General features: G+C 43.7%; 1 protein-coding gene across 1 annotated transcript in view; it reads right to left on the reverse strand.

Moving 5' to 3' along the window:
• Positions 1–252: 252 nt before the first annotated feature.
• LOC121697648 (trichohyalin-like) overlaps positions 253–15,217 on the reverse strand; it is a 102,765-nt gene continuing 87,800 nt past the window's right edge. The window contains exons 27-36 of the mRNA XM_042079266.1: positions 13,744–13,752; positions 12,480–12,488; positions 10,469–10,477; positions 9,215–9,223; positions 7,204–7,212; positions 5,938–5,946; positions 3,927–3,935; positions 2,665–2,673; positions 619–652; positions 253–271 (exon numbers count right to left, since the gene is read on the reverse strand). Coding sequence (XP_041935200.1) covers positions 253–271; positions 619–652; positions 2,665–2,673; positions 3,927–3,935; positions 5,938–5,946; positions 7,204–7,212; positions 9,215–9,223; positions 10,469–10,477; positions 12,480–12,488; positions 13,744–13,752 — 125 coding nt within the window. The remainder of the gene's footprint in view (positions 272–618; positions 653–2,664; positions 2,674–3,926; positions 3,936–5,937; positions 5,947–7,203; positions 7,213–9,214; positions 9,224–10,468; positions 10,478–12,479; positions 12,489–13,743; positions 13,753–15,217) is intronic.

Below are 15,217 nucleotides of genomic sequence, written 5' to 3' on the forward strand. Positions count from 1 at the left end.
GTGTGTGTGTGTGTGGTGTGTGTGTGGTACTTCCCCAATGGACACAGACATCACATTATATGAGGACATAAAGTAAGAATATTCATAATACAGTGTGTTTGTGTGTGTGTGTGTATGTGGTGTGTGTATGTGTGTGGTGTGTGTGTGTGTGTGTGTGGTGTGTGTGTGTGTGAGTATGTGTGTATGTGGTGTGTATGTGATGACCCCCCTCCCTCCTAAAGAAACCCAAACACTCCAACTCCTCTCTGGTACTTACGTCTCATCATCATATCTAAAGAAACCAGAAGCAGAGATGAAATCATTAATGAGGCCCAATGGACACACACATCACACACGCACACATACATGAGGACATACAGTAAGAAAACTCATAATACAGTGTGTGTGTGTGTGTGTGTGTGTATGTGGTGTGTGTGTGTGGTGTGTGTATGTGTGTGGTGTGTGTGTGTGTGAGTATTTGTGTGTGTGTGTGTGGTGTGTGTGTGTGAGTATGTGTGTATGTGGTGTGTGTATGTGTGTGGTGTGTGTGTATGTGTGTGGTGTGTGTGTGTGTGTGTGGGTGTGTGTTACCAGGCCTGATGACCATGATGACCCCCTCCCTCCTAAAGAAACCCAAACACTCCAACTCCTCTCTGGTACTTACCACTGGGACCTAAAGAAACCAGAAGCAGAGATGAGATCATTAATGAGGCCCAATGGAAGAATACTTATAATACAGTGGGCTATATCTTTCACTTTAGCGCAATTGACTTTGTGCAAATCGCTTTGTCGGCGGATCTTGGGCGCTGTTTCTATTTTACCGGCGGGATCATGACTGTTGTGCCCGACGCAAATCTAAAATGGGGTGGTCTGAAGTAGCTACATTACTCATGGGTGTGGTTTGGGCGTAACGTGCAATAAACCAATCAGAGCATCATCTCATTCCCTTTAACAACAGGCACGCTTGTTCCATAGCGGATTGCTATTATGATGGCGGAATTGCCAGGCGCAGCCAGGAGCGGTTCACAGCGCTATAGTCAGTTGGGAACAGTTTGCTATTGATTTTTCCTCTTGACAAAATGTAATACAGAAATGTCACTTTCCGATGTTTTGGGATCACTCTCACTGAATCACGAGCTTATGAATGCATGGTGATATTTTTGCTATGTAATCTATACACTATAGAGTATAGACAATGCAGATCTGTCAGATAAGCTCTCCTCTCCCGTGCTGCTGCTGGGGCATTTGGGTTAAATGGCATTGGCATGCAGTTCAACATCACGTCTCATTAAGTCCTCTAAAATTTCCTAATTTATGTCATCAACACATCCGTTATTCGTGGAAATGTGTACACTAGATTTATACCTATTTTTTCACATCGGACACCACACTGATTTCCCTCGTGTAGCAATATTTGTCCTTGTAATTATGTATGGTTTGGAGAAATGGGAACTGCGTCGTATAGATGAGAGGAGCAAAGTGCATTGCGCAACACAGGCGCCCAAGCAAGCGCTCCTGCAGGTGTAAGCTACGGCTGTACCTTACCAACAGGCAACAGAAACAGTTTCTAAGTTTACCTTTCCAACTCTGCACAGTATCCCATTAACTGCATGACAATAGGCTATTTACAATATTTTCTGTAAAGTAGAGTTTGTAAACACGTTATCATCAACTTAATGCACGCACAACTTTTGTTTGAGCAGGAGAGAGAATAACAATGAATGGACGCAGCAACTACAGAAATTGTAGCCAAGGCTACTTGCTGCTTTCTTTTACTGTCTATGGTTGCTGGTTAACAGCACATAATAAGCTGATTTAAGCAATTCACAAACTCAAGACTTCAAGGCCATCATGGATATAAAACATTTTTTGAAAACAACGAAAGGATGGAGGGAACATAGCAAAGCTTGGAGTTATTTCAGATGGGCTACAACAAGGTAGGTGTGGTGCTTGTCAAAACCTTAGCACAGCTGGAATAATGCTTATAGGCTGATGTTAAAGCGCACACACTGTTTAAAGCCATACACAACGGTAAATTGAAACAAAACTAAAGGTAACTTTAGCCTTTATAGGGCTGTATAAAGTTGTCCAAATTAATAGGTCGTAATTAGGCATTGTTGTTGTAAAGATATTGCATGTAGATGTACTATATAGGCTACTAAATTTTTAGTTGACCAATGCACGAACAAAACCGGGAAATGGACAAATATTATCAAGGCTTTGAATGTTTCCATCTGTGCACAGGGTGTCTGTAGATCGATGTGCATAGTGTTCATTTCTGCAGGCCTGTGGCCATGCATGCGCCCTTGAAATAGCATCTGAATTTGCGCCACTGACTTTAGACCATGAGGTTCCTGGTCTGTGGCGGAATTGTATTCTGAAACTGCAAAATATCAACAGGGACCGTTTGCGCCGGAACACGCCCCCTCTTTTCGCTGAAACGCCCCCGTGGGCGCACATGTACCTGCGGAGGGAAAATTCCAATATGCGCTGAATGCAAAATAGGAAAGACAAATGCGCGAGTATACAAAGTCAATTGCGCTGGAGATAGAGCCCAGTGTGTGTGTGTGTGTGTGTGTGTGTGTGTGTACGTGTGTGTGTGTGTGTGTTACCAGGCCTGATGACCATGATGACCCCCTCCCTCCTAAAGAAACCCAAACACTCCAACTCCTCTCTGGTACTTACCACTGGGACCTAAAGAAACCAGAAGCAGAGATGAGATCATTAATGAGGCCCAATGGACACACACATCACATTACATGAGGACATACAGTAAGAATACACATAATACAGTGTGTGTGTGTGTGTGTGTGTTTGCATGTGTGTGAGTGTGTGCTCATGCTTTTATCACTTTGCACATGGGTGACCACAACTGTGTGTGTGTGTGTGTGTGTGTGTGTGTGTGTGTGTGTGTGTGTTTCACATGTTCATGCTCTCATCACTTTTCACTTGGTCACTACAACTGTGTATGTGTGTGGGTGTGTGTGGTGTGTGTGAGTATGTGTGTGTGTGGTGTGTGGTGTGTGTGTATGTGTGTGTGTGTTACCAGGCCTGATGACCATGATGACCCCCCTCCCTCCTAAAGAAACCCAAACACTCCAACTCCTCTCTGGTACTTACCAAATGCAGCATCTAAAGAAACCAGAAGCAGATGAGATCATTAATGAGGCCCAATGGAAGAATACTTATAATACAGTGTGTGTGCGTGTGTGTGTGTGTGTGTGTGTGTGTGTGTGTGTGTGTGCGTGTGGTGTATGTGTGTGTGTTTGTGTGGTGTGTGGTGTGTGTGTATGTCTGAGTATGTGTGTGTGTGTGTGGTGTGTGTGTGGTACTTCCCCAATGGACACAGACATCACATTATATGAGGACATAAAGTAAGAATATTCATAATACAGTGTGTTTGTGTGTGTGTGTGTATGTGGTGTGTGTATGTGTGTGGTGTGTGTGTGTGTGTGTGTGGTGTGTGTGTGTGTGAGTATGTGTGTATGTGGTGTGTATGTGATGACCCCCCTCCCTCCTAAAGAAACCCAAACACTCCAACTCCTCTCTGGTACTTACGTCTCATCATCATATCTAAAGAAACCAGAAGCAGAGATGAAATCATTAATGAGGCCCAATGGACACACACATCACACACGCACACATACATGAGGACATACAGTAAGAAAACTCATAATACAGTGTGTGTGTGTGTGTGTGTGTGTGTATGTGGTGTGTGTGTGTGGTGTGTGTATGTGTGTGGTGTGTGTGTGTGTGAGTATTTGTGTGTGTGTGTGTGGTGTGTGTGTGTGAGTATGTGTGTATGTGGTGTGTGTATGTGTGTGGTGTGTGTGTATGTGTGTGGTGTGTGTGTGTGTGTGTGGGTGTGTGTTACCAGGCCTGATGACCATGATGACCCCCTCCCTCCTAAAGAAACCCAAACACTCCAACTCCTCTCTGGTACTTACCACTGGGACCTAAAGAAACCAGAAGCAGAGATGAGATCATTAATGAGGCCCAATGGAAGAATACTTATAATACAGTGGGCTATATCTTTCACTTTAGCGCAATTGACTTTGTGCAAATCGCTTTGTCGGCGGATCTTGGGCGCTGTTTCTATTTTACCGGCGGGATCATGACTGTTGTGCCCGACGCAAATCTAAAATGGGGTGGTCTGAAGTAGCTACATTACTCATGGGTGTGGTTTGGGCGTAACGTGCAATAAACCAATCAGAGCATCATCTCATTCCCTTTAACAACAGGCACGCTTGTTCCATAGCGGATTGCTATTATGATGGCGGAATTGCCAGGCGCAGCCAGGAGCGGTTCACAGCGCTATAGTCAGTTGGGAACAGTTTGCTATTGATTTTTCCTCTTGACAAAATGTAATACAGAAATGTCACTTTCCGATGTTTTGGGATCACTCTCACTGAATCACGAGCTTATGAATGCATGGTGATATTTTTGCTATGTAATCTATACACTATAGAGTATAGACAATGCAGATCTGTCAGATAAGCTCTCCTCTCCCGTGCTGCTGCTGGGGCATTTGGGTTAAATGGCATTGGCATGCAGTTCAACATCACGTCTCATTAAGTCCTCTAAAATTTCCTAATTTATGTCATCAACACATCCGTTATTCGTGGAAATGTGTACACTAGATTTATACCTATTTTTTCACATCGGACACCACACTGATTTCCCTCGTGTAGCAATATTTGTCCTTGTAATTATGTATGGTTTGGAGAAATGGGAACTGCGTCGTATAGATGAGAGGAGCAAAGTGCATTGCGCAACACAGGCGCCCAAGCAAGCGCTCCTGCAGGTGTAAGCTACGGCTGTACCTTACCAACAGGCAACAGAAACAGTTTCTAAGTTTACCTTTCCAACTCTGCACAGTATCCCATTAACTGCATGACAATAGGCTATTTACAATATTTTCTGTAAAGTAGAGTTTGTAAACACGTTATCATCAACTTAATGCACGCACAACTTTTGTTTGAGCAGGAGAGAGAATAACAATGAATGGACGCAGCAACTACAGAAATTGTAGCCAAGGCTACTTGCTGCTTTCTTTTACTGTCTATGGTTGCTGGTTAACAGCACATAATAAGCTGATTTAAGCAATTCACAAACTCAAGACTTCAAGGCCATCATGGATATAAAACATTTTTTGAAAACAACGAAAGGATGGAGGGAACATAGCAAAGCTTGGAGTTATTTCAGATGGGCTACAACAAGGTAGGTGTGGTGCTTGTCAAAACCTTAGCACAGCTGGAATAATGCTTATAGGCTGATGTTAAAGCGCACACACTGTTTAAAGCCATACACAACGGTAAATTGAAACAAAACTAAAGGTAACTTTAGCCTTTATAGGGCTGTATAAAGTTGTCCAAATTAATAGGTCGTAATTAGGCATTGTTGTTGTAAAGATATTGCATGTAGATGTACTATATAGGCTACTAAATTTTTAGTTGACCAATGCACGAACAAAACCGGGAAATGGACAAATATTATCAAGGCTTTGAATGTTTCCATCTGTGCACAGGGTGTCTGTAGATCGATGTGCATAGTGTTCATTTCTGCAGGCCTGTGGCCATGCATGCGCCCTTGAAATAGCATCTGAATTTGCGCCACTGACTTTAGACCATGAGGTTCCTGGTCTGTGGCGGAATTGTATTCTGAAACTGCAAAATATCAACAGGGACCGTTTGCGCCGGAACACGCCCCCTCTTTTCGCTGAAACGCCCCCGTGGGCGCACATGTACCTGCGGAGGGAAAATTCCAATATGCGCTGAATGCAAAATAGGAAAGACAAATGCGCGAGTATACAAAGTCAATTGCGCTGGAGATAGAGCCCAGTGTGTGTGTGTGTGTGTGTGTACGTGTGTGTGTGTGTGTGTTACCAGGCCTGATGACCATGATGACCCCCTCCCTCCTAAAGAAACCCAAACACTCCAACTCCTCTCTGGTACTTACCACTGGGACCTAAAGAAACCAGAAGCAGAGATGAGATCATTAATGAGGCCCAATGGACACACACATCACATTACATGAGGACATACAGTAAGAATACACATAATACAGTGTGTGTGTGTGTGTGTGTGTGTGTTTGCATGTGTGTGAGTGTGTGCTCATGCTTTTATCACTTTGCACATGGGTGACCACAACTGTGTGTGTGTGTGTGTGTGTGTGTGTGTGTGTGTGTGTGTGTGTTTCACATGTTCATGCTCTCATCACTTTTCACTTGGTCACTACAACTGTGTATGTGTGTGGGTGTGTGTGGTGTGTGTGAGTATGTGTGTGTGTGGTGTGTGGTGTGTGTGTATGTGTGTGTGTGTTACCAGGCCTGATGACCATGATGACCCCCCTCCCTCCTAAAGAAACCCAAACACTCCAACTCCTCTCTGGTACTTACCAAATGCAGCATCTAAAGAAACCAGAAGCAGATGAGATCATTAATGAGGCCCAATGGAAGAATACTTATAATACAGTGTGTGTGCGTGTGTGTGTGTGTGTGTGTGTGTGTGTGTGTGTGTGTGTGCGTGTGGTGTATGTGTGTGTGTTTGTGTGGTGTGTGGTGTGTGTGTATGTCTGAGTATGTGTGTGTGTGTGTGGTGTGTGTGTGGTACTTCCCCAATGGACACAGACATCACATTATATGAGGACATAAAGTAAGAATATTCATAATACAGTGTGTTTGTGTGTGTGTGTGTATGTGGTGTGTGTATGTGTGTGGTGTGTGTGTGTGTGTGTGTGGTGTGTGTGTGTGTGAGTATGTGTGTATGTGGTGTGTATGTGATGACCCCCCTCCCTCCTAAAGAAACCCAAACACTCCAACTCCTCTCTGGTACTTACGTCTCATCATCATATCTAAAGAAACCAGAAGCAGAGATGAAATCATTAATGAGGCCCAATGGACACACACATCACACACGCACACATACATGAGGACATACAGTAAGAAAACTCATAATACAGTGTGTGTGTGTGTGTGTGTGTGTATGTGGTGTGTGTGTGTGGTGTGTGTATGTGTGTGGTGTGTGTGTGTGTGAGTATTTGTGTGTGTGTGTGTGGTGTGTGTGTGTGAGTATGTGTGTATGTGGTGTGTGTATGTGTGTGGTGTGTGTGTATGTGTGTGGTGTGTGTGTGTGTGTGTGGGTGTGTGTTACCAGGCCTGATGACCATGATGACCCCCTCCCTCCTAAAGAAACCCAAACACTCCAACTCCTCTCTGGTACTTACCACTGGGACCTAAAGAAACCAGAAGCAGAGATGAGATCATTAATGAGGCCCAATGGAAGAATACTTATAATACAGTGGGCTATATCTTTCACTTTAGCGCAATTGACTTTGTGCAAATCGCTTTGTCGGCGGATCTTGGGCGCTGTTTCTATTTTACCGGCGGGATCATGACTGTTGTGCCCGACGCAAATCTAAAATGGGGTGGTCTGAAGTAGCTACATTACTCATGGGTGTGGTTTGGGCGTAACGTGCAATAAACCAATCAGAGCATCATCTCATTCCCTTTAACAACAGGCACGCTTGTTCCATAGCGGATTGCTATTATGATGGCGGAATTGCCAGGCGCAGCCAGGAGCGGTTCACAGCGCTATAGTCAGTTGGGAACAGTTTGCTATTGATTTTTCCTCTTGACAAAATGTAATACAGAAATGTCACTTTCCGATGTTTTGGGATCACTCTCACTGAATCACGAGCTTATGAATGCATGGTGATATTTTTGCTATGTAATCTATACACTATAGAGTATAGACAATGCAGATCTGTCAGATAAGCTCTCCTCTCCCGTGCTGCTGCTGGGGCATTTGGGTTAAATGGCATTGGCATGCAGTTCAACATCACGTCTCATTAAGTCCTCTAAAATTTCCTAATTTATGTCATCAACACATCCGTTATTCGTGGAAATGTGTACACTAGATTTATACCTATTTTTTCACATCGGACACCACACTGATTTCCCTCGTGTAGCAATATTTGTCCTTGTAATTATGTATGGTTTGGAGAAATGGGAACTGCGTCGTATAGATGAGAGGAGCAAAGTGCATTGCGCAACACAGGCGCCCAAGCAAGCGCTCCTGCAGGTGTAAGCTACGGCTGTACCTTACCAACAGGCAACAGAAACAGTTTCTAAGTTTACCTTTCCAACTCTGCACAGTATCCCATTAACTGCATGACAATAGGCTATTTACAATATTTTCTGTAAAGTAGAGTTTGTAAACACGTTATCATCAACTTAATGCACGCACAACTTTTGTTTGAGCAGGAGAGAGAATAACAATGAATGGACGCAGCAACTACAGAAATTGTAGCCAAGGCTACTTGCTGCTTTCTTTTACTGTCTATGGTTGCTGGTTAACAGCACATAATAAGCTGATTTAAGCAATTCACAAACTCAAGACTTCAAGGCCATCATGGATATAAAACATTTTTTGAAAACAACGAAAGGATGGAGGGAACATAGCAAAGCTTGGAGTTATTTCAGATGGGCTACAACAAGGTAGGTGTGGTGCTTGTCAAAACCTTAGCACAGCTGGAATAATGCTTATAGGCTGATGTTAAAGCGCACACACTGTTTAAAGCCATACACAACGGTAAATTGAAACAAAACTAAAGGTAACTTTAGCCTTTATAGGGCTGTATAAAGTTGTCCAAATTAATAGGTCGTAATTAGGCATTGTTGTTGTAAAGATATTGCATGTAGATGTACTATATAGGCTACTAAATTTTTAGTTGACCAATGCACGAACAAAACCGGGAAATGGACAAATATTATCAAGGCTTTGAATGTTTCCATCTGTGCACAGGGTGTCTGTAGATCGATGTGCATAGTGTTCATTTCTGCAGGCCTGTGGCCATGCATGCGCCCTTGAAATAGCATCTGAATTTGCGCCACTGACTTTAGACCATGAGGTTCCTGGTCTGTGGCGGAATTGTATTCTGAAACTGCAAAATATCAACAGGGACCGTTTGCGCCGGAACACGCCCCCTCTTTTCGCTGAAACGCCCCCGTGGGCGCACATGTACCTGCGGAGGGAAAATTCCAATATGCGCTGAATGCAAAATAGGAAAGACAAATGCGCGAGTATACAAAGTCAATTGCGCTGGAGATAGAGCCCAGTGTGTGTGTGTGTGTGTGTGTACGTGTGTGTGTGTGTGTGTTACCAGGCCTGATGACCATGATGACCCCCTCCCTCCTAAAGAAACCCAAACACTCCAACTCCTCTCTGGTACTTACCACTGGGACCTAAAGAAACCAGAAGCAGAGATGAGATCATTAATGAGGCCCAATGGACACACACATCACATTACATGAGGACATACAGTAAGAATACACATAATACAGTGTGTGTGTGTGTGTGTGTGTGTTTGCATGTGTGTGAGTGTGTGCTCATGCTTTTATCACTTTGCACATGGGTGACCACAACTGTGTGTGTGTGTGTGTGTGTGTGTGTGTGTGTGTGTGTGTGTGTGTTTCACATGTTCATGCTCTCATCACTTTTCACTTGGTCACTACAACTGTGTATGTGTGTGGGTGTGTGTGGTGTGTGTGAGTATGTGTGTGTGTGGTGTGTGGTGTGTGTGTATGTGTGTGTGTGTTACCAGGCCTGATGACCATGATGACCCCCCTCCCTCCTAAAGAAACCCAAACACTCCAACTCCTCTCTGGTACTTACCAAATGCAGCATCTAAAGAAACCAGAAGCAGATGAGATCATTAATGAGGCCCAATGGAAGAATACTTATAATACAGTGTGTGTGCGTGTGTGTGTGTGTGTGTGTGTGTGTGTGCGTGTGGTGTATGTGTGTGTGTTTGTGTGGTGTGTGGTGTGTGTGTATGTCTGAGTATGTGTGTGTGTGTGTGGTGTGTGTGTGGTACTTCCCCAATGGACACAGACATCACATTATATGAGGACATAAAGTAAGAATATTCATAATACAGTGTGTTTGTGTGTGTGTGTGTATGTGGTGTGTGTATGTGTGTGGTGTGTGTGTGTGTGTGTGTGGTGTGTGTGTGTGTGAGTATGTGTGTATGTGGTGTGTATGTGATGACCCCCCTCCCTCCTAAAGAAACCCAAACACTCCAACTCCTCTCTGGTACTTACGTCTCATCATCATATCTAAAGAAACCAGAAGCAGAGATGAAATCATTAATGAGGCCCAATGGACACACACATCACACACGCACACATACATGAGGACATACAGTAAGAAAACTCATAATACAGTGTGTGTGTGTGTGTGTGTGTGTATGTGGTGTGTGTGTGTGGTGTGTGTATGTGTGTGGTGTGTGTGTGTGTGAGTATTTGTGTGTGTGTGTGTGGTGTGTGTGTGTGAGTATGTGTGTATGTGGTGTGTGTATGTGTGTGGTGTGTGTGTATGTGTGTGGTGTGTGTGTGTGTGTGTGGGTGTGTGTTACCAGGCCTGATGACCATGATGACCCCCTCCCTCCTAAAGAAACCCAAACACTCCAACTCCTCTCTGGTACTTACCACTGGGACCTAAAGAAACCAGAAGCAGAGATGAGATCATTAATGAGGCCCAATGGAAGAATACTTATAATACAGTGGGCTATATCTTTCACTTTAGCGCAATTGACTTTGTGCAAATCGCTTTGTCGGCGGATCTTGGGCGCTGTTTCTATTTTACCGGCGGGATCATGACTGTTGTGCCCGACGCAAATCTAAAATGGGGTGGTCTGAAGTAGCTACATTACTCATGGGTGTGGTTTGGGCGTAACGTGCAATAAACCAATCAGAGCATCATCTCATTCCCTTTAACAACAGGCACGCTTGTTCCATAGCGGATTGCTATTATGATGGCGGAATTGCCAGGCGCAGCCAGGAGCGGTTCACAGCGCTATAGTCAGTTGGGAACAGTTTGCTATTGATTTTTCCTCTTGACAAAATGTAATACAGAAATGTCACTTTCCGATGTTTTGGGATCACTCTCACTGAATCACGAGCTTATGAATGCATGGTGATATTTTTGCTATGTAATCTATACACTATAGAGTATAGACAATGCAGATCTGTCAGATAAGCTCTCCTCTCCCGTGCTGCTGCTGGGGCATTTGGGTTAAATGGCATTGGCATGCAGTTCAACATCACGTCTCATTAAGTCCTCTAAAATTTCCTAATTTATGTCAACAACACATCCGTTATTCGTGGAAATGTGTACACTAGATTTATACCTATTTTTTCACATCGGACACCACACTGATTTCCCTCGTGTAGCAATATTTGTCCTTGTAATTATGTATGGTTTGGAGAAATGGGAACTGCGTCGTATAGATGAGAGGAGCAAAGTGCATTGCGCAACACAGGCGCCCAAGCAAGCGCTCCTGCAGGTGTAAGCTACGGCTGTACCTTACCAACAGGCAACAGAAACAGTTTCTAAGTTTACCTTTCCAACTCTGCACAGTATCCCATTAACTGCATGACAATAGGCTATTTACAATATTTTCTGTAAAGTAGAGTTTGTAAACACGTTATCATCAACTTAATGCACGCACAACTTTTGTTTGAGCAGGAGAGAGAATAACAATGAATGGACGCAGCAACTACAGAAATTGTAGCCAAGGCTACTTGCTGCTTTCTTTTACTGTCTATGGTTGCTGGTTAACAGCACATAATAAGCTGATTTAAGCAATTCACAAACTCAAGACTTCAAGGCCATCATGGATATAAAACATTTTTTGAAAACAACGAAAGGATGGAGGGAACATAGCAAAGCTTGGAGTTATTTCAGATGGGCTACAACAAGGTAGGTGTGGTGCTTGTCAAAACCTTAGCACAGCTGGAATAATGCTTATAGGCTGATGTTAAAGCGCACACACTGTTTAAAGCCATACACAACGGTAAATTGAAACAAAACTAAAGGTAACTTTAGCCTTTATAGGGCTGTATAAAGTTGTCCAAATTAATAGGTCGTAATTAGGCATTGTTGTTGTAAAGATATTGCATGTAGATGTACTATATAGGCTACTAAATTTTTAGTTGACCAATGCACGAACAAAACCGGGAAATGGACAAATATTATCAAGGCTTTGAATGTTTCCATCTGTGCACAGGGTGTCTGTAGATCGATGTGCATAGTGTTCATTTCTGCAGGCCTGTGGCCATGCATGCGCCCTTGAAATAGCATCTGAATTTGCGCCACTGACTTTAGACCATGAGGTTCCTGGTCTGTGGCGGAATTGTATTCTGAAACTGCAAAATATCAACAGGGACCGTTTGCGCCGGAACACGCCCCCTCTTTTCGCTGAAACGCCCCCGTGGGCGCACATGTACCTGCGGAGGGAAAATTCCAATATGCGCTGAATGCAAAATAGGAAAGACAAATGCGCGAGTATACAAAGTCAATTGCGCTGGAGATAGAGCCCAGTGTGTGTGTGTGTGTGTGTGTACGTGTGTGTGTGTGTGTGTTACCAGGCCTGATGACCATGATGACCCCCTCCCTCCTAAAGAAACCCAAACACTCCAACTCCTCTCTGGTACTTACCACTGGGACCTAAAGAAACCAGAAGCAGAGATGAGATCATTAATGAGGCCCAATGGACACACACATCACATTACATGAGGACATACAGTAAGAATACACATAATACAGTGTGTGTGTGTGTGTGTGTGTGTTTGCATGTGTGTGAGTGTGTGCTCATGCTTTTATCACTTTGCACATGGGTGACCACAACTGTGTGTGTGTGTGTGTGTGTGTGTGTGTGTGTGTGTGTGTGTGTTTCACATGTTCATGCTCTCATCACTTTTCACTTGGTCACTACAACTGTGTATGTGTGTGGGTGTGTGTGGTGTGTGTGAGTATGTGTGTGTGTGGTGTGTGGTGTGTGTGTATGTGTGTGTGTGTTACCAGGCCTGATGACCATGATGACCCCCCTCCCTCCTAAAGAAACCCAAACACTCCAACTCCTCTCTGGTACTTACCAAATGCAGCATCTAAAGAAACCAGAAGCAGATGAGATCATTAATGAGGCCCAATGGAAGAATACTTATAATACAGTGTGTGTGCGTGTGTGTGTGTGTGTGTGTGTGTGTGTGTGTGTGTGTGTGCGTGTGGTGTATGTGTGTGTGTTTGTGTGGTGTGTGGTGTGTGTGTATGTCTGAGTATGTGTGTGTGTGTGTGGTGTGTGTGTGGTACTTCCCCAATGGACACAGACATCACATTATATGAGGACATAAAGTAAGAATATTCATAATACAGTGTGTTTGTGTGTGTGTGTGTATGTGGTGTGTGTATGTGTGTGGTGTGTGTGTGTGTGTGTGTGGTGTGTGTGTGTGTGAGTATGTGTGTATGTGGTGTGTATGTGATGACCCCCCTCCCTCCTAAAGAAACCCAAACACTCCAACTCCTCTCTGGTACTTACGTCTCATCATCATATCTAAAGAAACCAGAAGCAGAGATGAAATCATTAATGAGGCCCAATGGACACACACATCACACACGCACACATACATGAGGACATACAGTAAGAAAACTCATAATACAGTGTGTGTGTGTGTGTGTGTGTGTATGTGGTGTGTGTGTGTGGTGTGTGTATGTGTGTGGTGTGTGTGTGTGTGAGTATTTGTGTGTGTGTGTGTGGTGTGTGTGTGTGAGTATGTGTGTATGTGGTGTGTGTATGTGTGTGGTGTGTGTGTATGTGTGTGGTGTGTGTGTGTGTGTGTGGGTGTGTGTTACCAGGCCTGATGACCATGATGACCCCCTCCCTCCTAAAGAAACCCAAACACTCCAACTCCTCTCTGGTACTTACCACTGGGACCTAAAGAAACCAGAAGCAGAGATGAGATCATTAATGAGGCCCAATGGAAGAATACTTATAATACAGTGGGCTATATCTTTCACTTTAGCGCAATTGACTTTGTGCAAATCGCTTTGTCGGCGGATCTTGGGCGCTGTTTCTATTTTACCGGCGGGATCATGACTGTTGTGCCCGACGCAAATCTAAAATGGGGTGGTCTGAAGTAGCTACATTACTCATGGGTGTGGTTTGGGCGTAACGTGCAATAAACCAATCAGAGCATCATCTCATTCCCTTTAACAACAGGCACGCTTGTTCCATAGCGGATTGCTATTATGATGGCGGAATTGCCAGGCGCAGCCAGGAGCGGTTCACAGCGCTATAGTCAGTTGGGAACAGTTTGCTATTGATTTTTCCTCTTGACAAAATGTAATACAGAAATGTCACTTTCCGATGTTTTGGGATCACTCTCACTGAATCACGAGCTTATGAATGCATGGTGATATTTTTGCTATGTAATCTATACACTATAGAGTATAGACAATGCAGATCTGTCAGATAAGCTCTCCTCTCCCGTGCTGCTGCTGGGGCATTTGGGTTAAATGGCATTGGCATGCAGTTCAACATCACGTCTCATTAAGTCCTCTAAAATTTCCTAATTTATGTCATCAACACATCCGTTATTCGTGGAAATGTGTACACTAGATTTATACCTATTTTTTCACATCGGACACCACACTGATTTCCCTCGTGTAGCAATATTTGTCCTTGTAATTATGTATGGTTTGGAGAAATGGGAACTGCGTCGTATAGATGAGAGGAGCAAAGTGCATTGCGCAACACAGGCGCCCAAGCAAGCGCTCCTGCAGGTGTAAGCTACGGCTGTACCTTACCAACAGGCAACAGAAACAGTTTCTAAGTTTACCTTTCCAACTCTGCACAGTATCCCATTAACTGCATGACAATAGGCTATTTACAATATTTTCTGTAAAGTAGAGTTTGTAAACACGTTATCATCAACTTAATGCACGCACAACTTTTGTTTGAGCAGGAGAGAGAATAACAATGAATGGACGCAGCAACTACAGAAATTGTAGCCAAGGCTACTTGCTGCTTTCTTTTACTGTCTATGGTTGCTGGTTAACAGCACATAATAAGCTGATTTAAGCAATTCACAAACTCAAGACTTCAAGGCCATCATGGATATAAAACATTTTTTGAAAACAACGAAAGGATGGAGGGAACATAGCAAAGCTTGGAGTTATTTCAGATGGGCTACAACAAGGTAGGTGTGGTGCTTGTCAAAACCTTAGCACAGCTGGAATAATGCTTATAGGCTGATGTTAAAGCGCACACACTGTTTAAAGCCATACACAACGGTAAATTGAAACAAAACTAAAGGTAACTTTAGCCTTTATAGGGCTGTATAAAGTTGTCCAAATTAATAGGTCGTAATTAGGCATTGTTGTTGTAAAGATATTGCATG

The sequence above is a fragment of the Alosa sapidissima genome, chromosome 2 (genome assembly GCF_018492685.1).
Source record: "Alosa sapidissima isolate fAloSap1 chromosome 2, fAloSap1.pri, whole genome shotgun sequence".
NCBI classification, from domain to species: Eukaryota; Metazoa; Chordata; class Actinopteri; order Clupeiformes; family Clupeidae; genus Alosa; species Alosa sapidissima.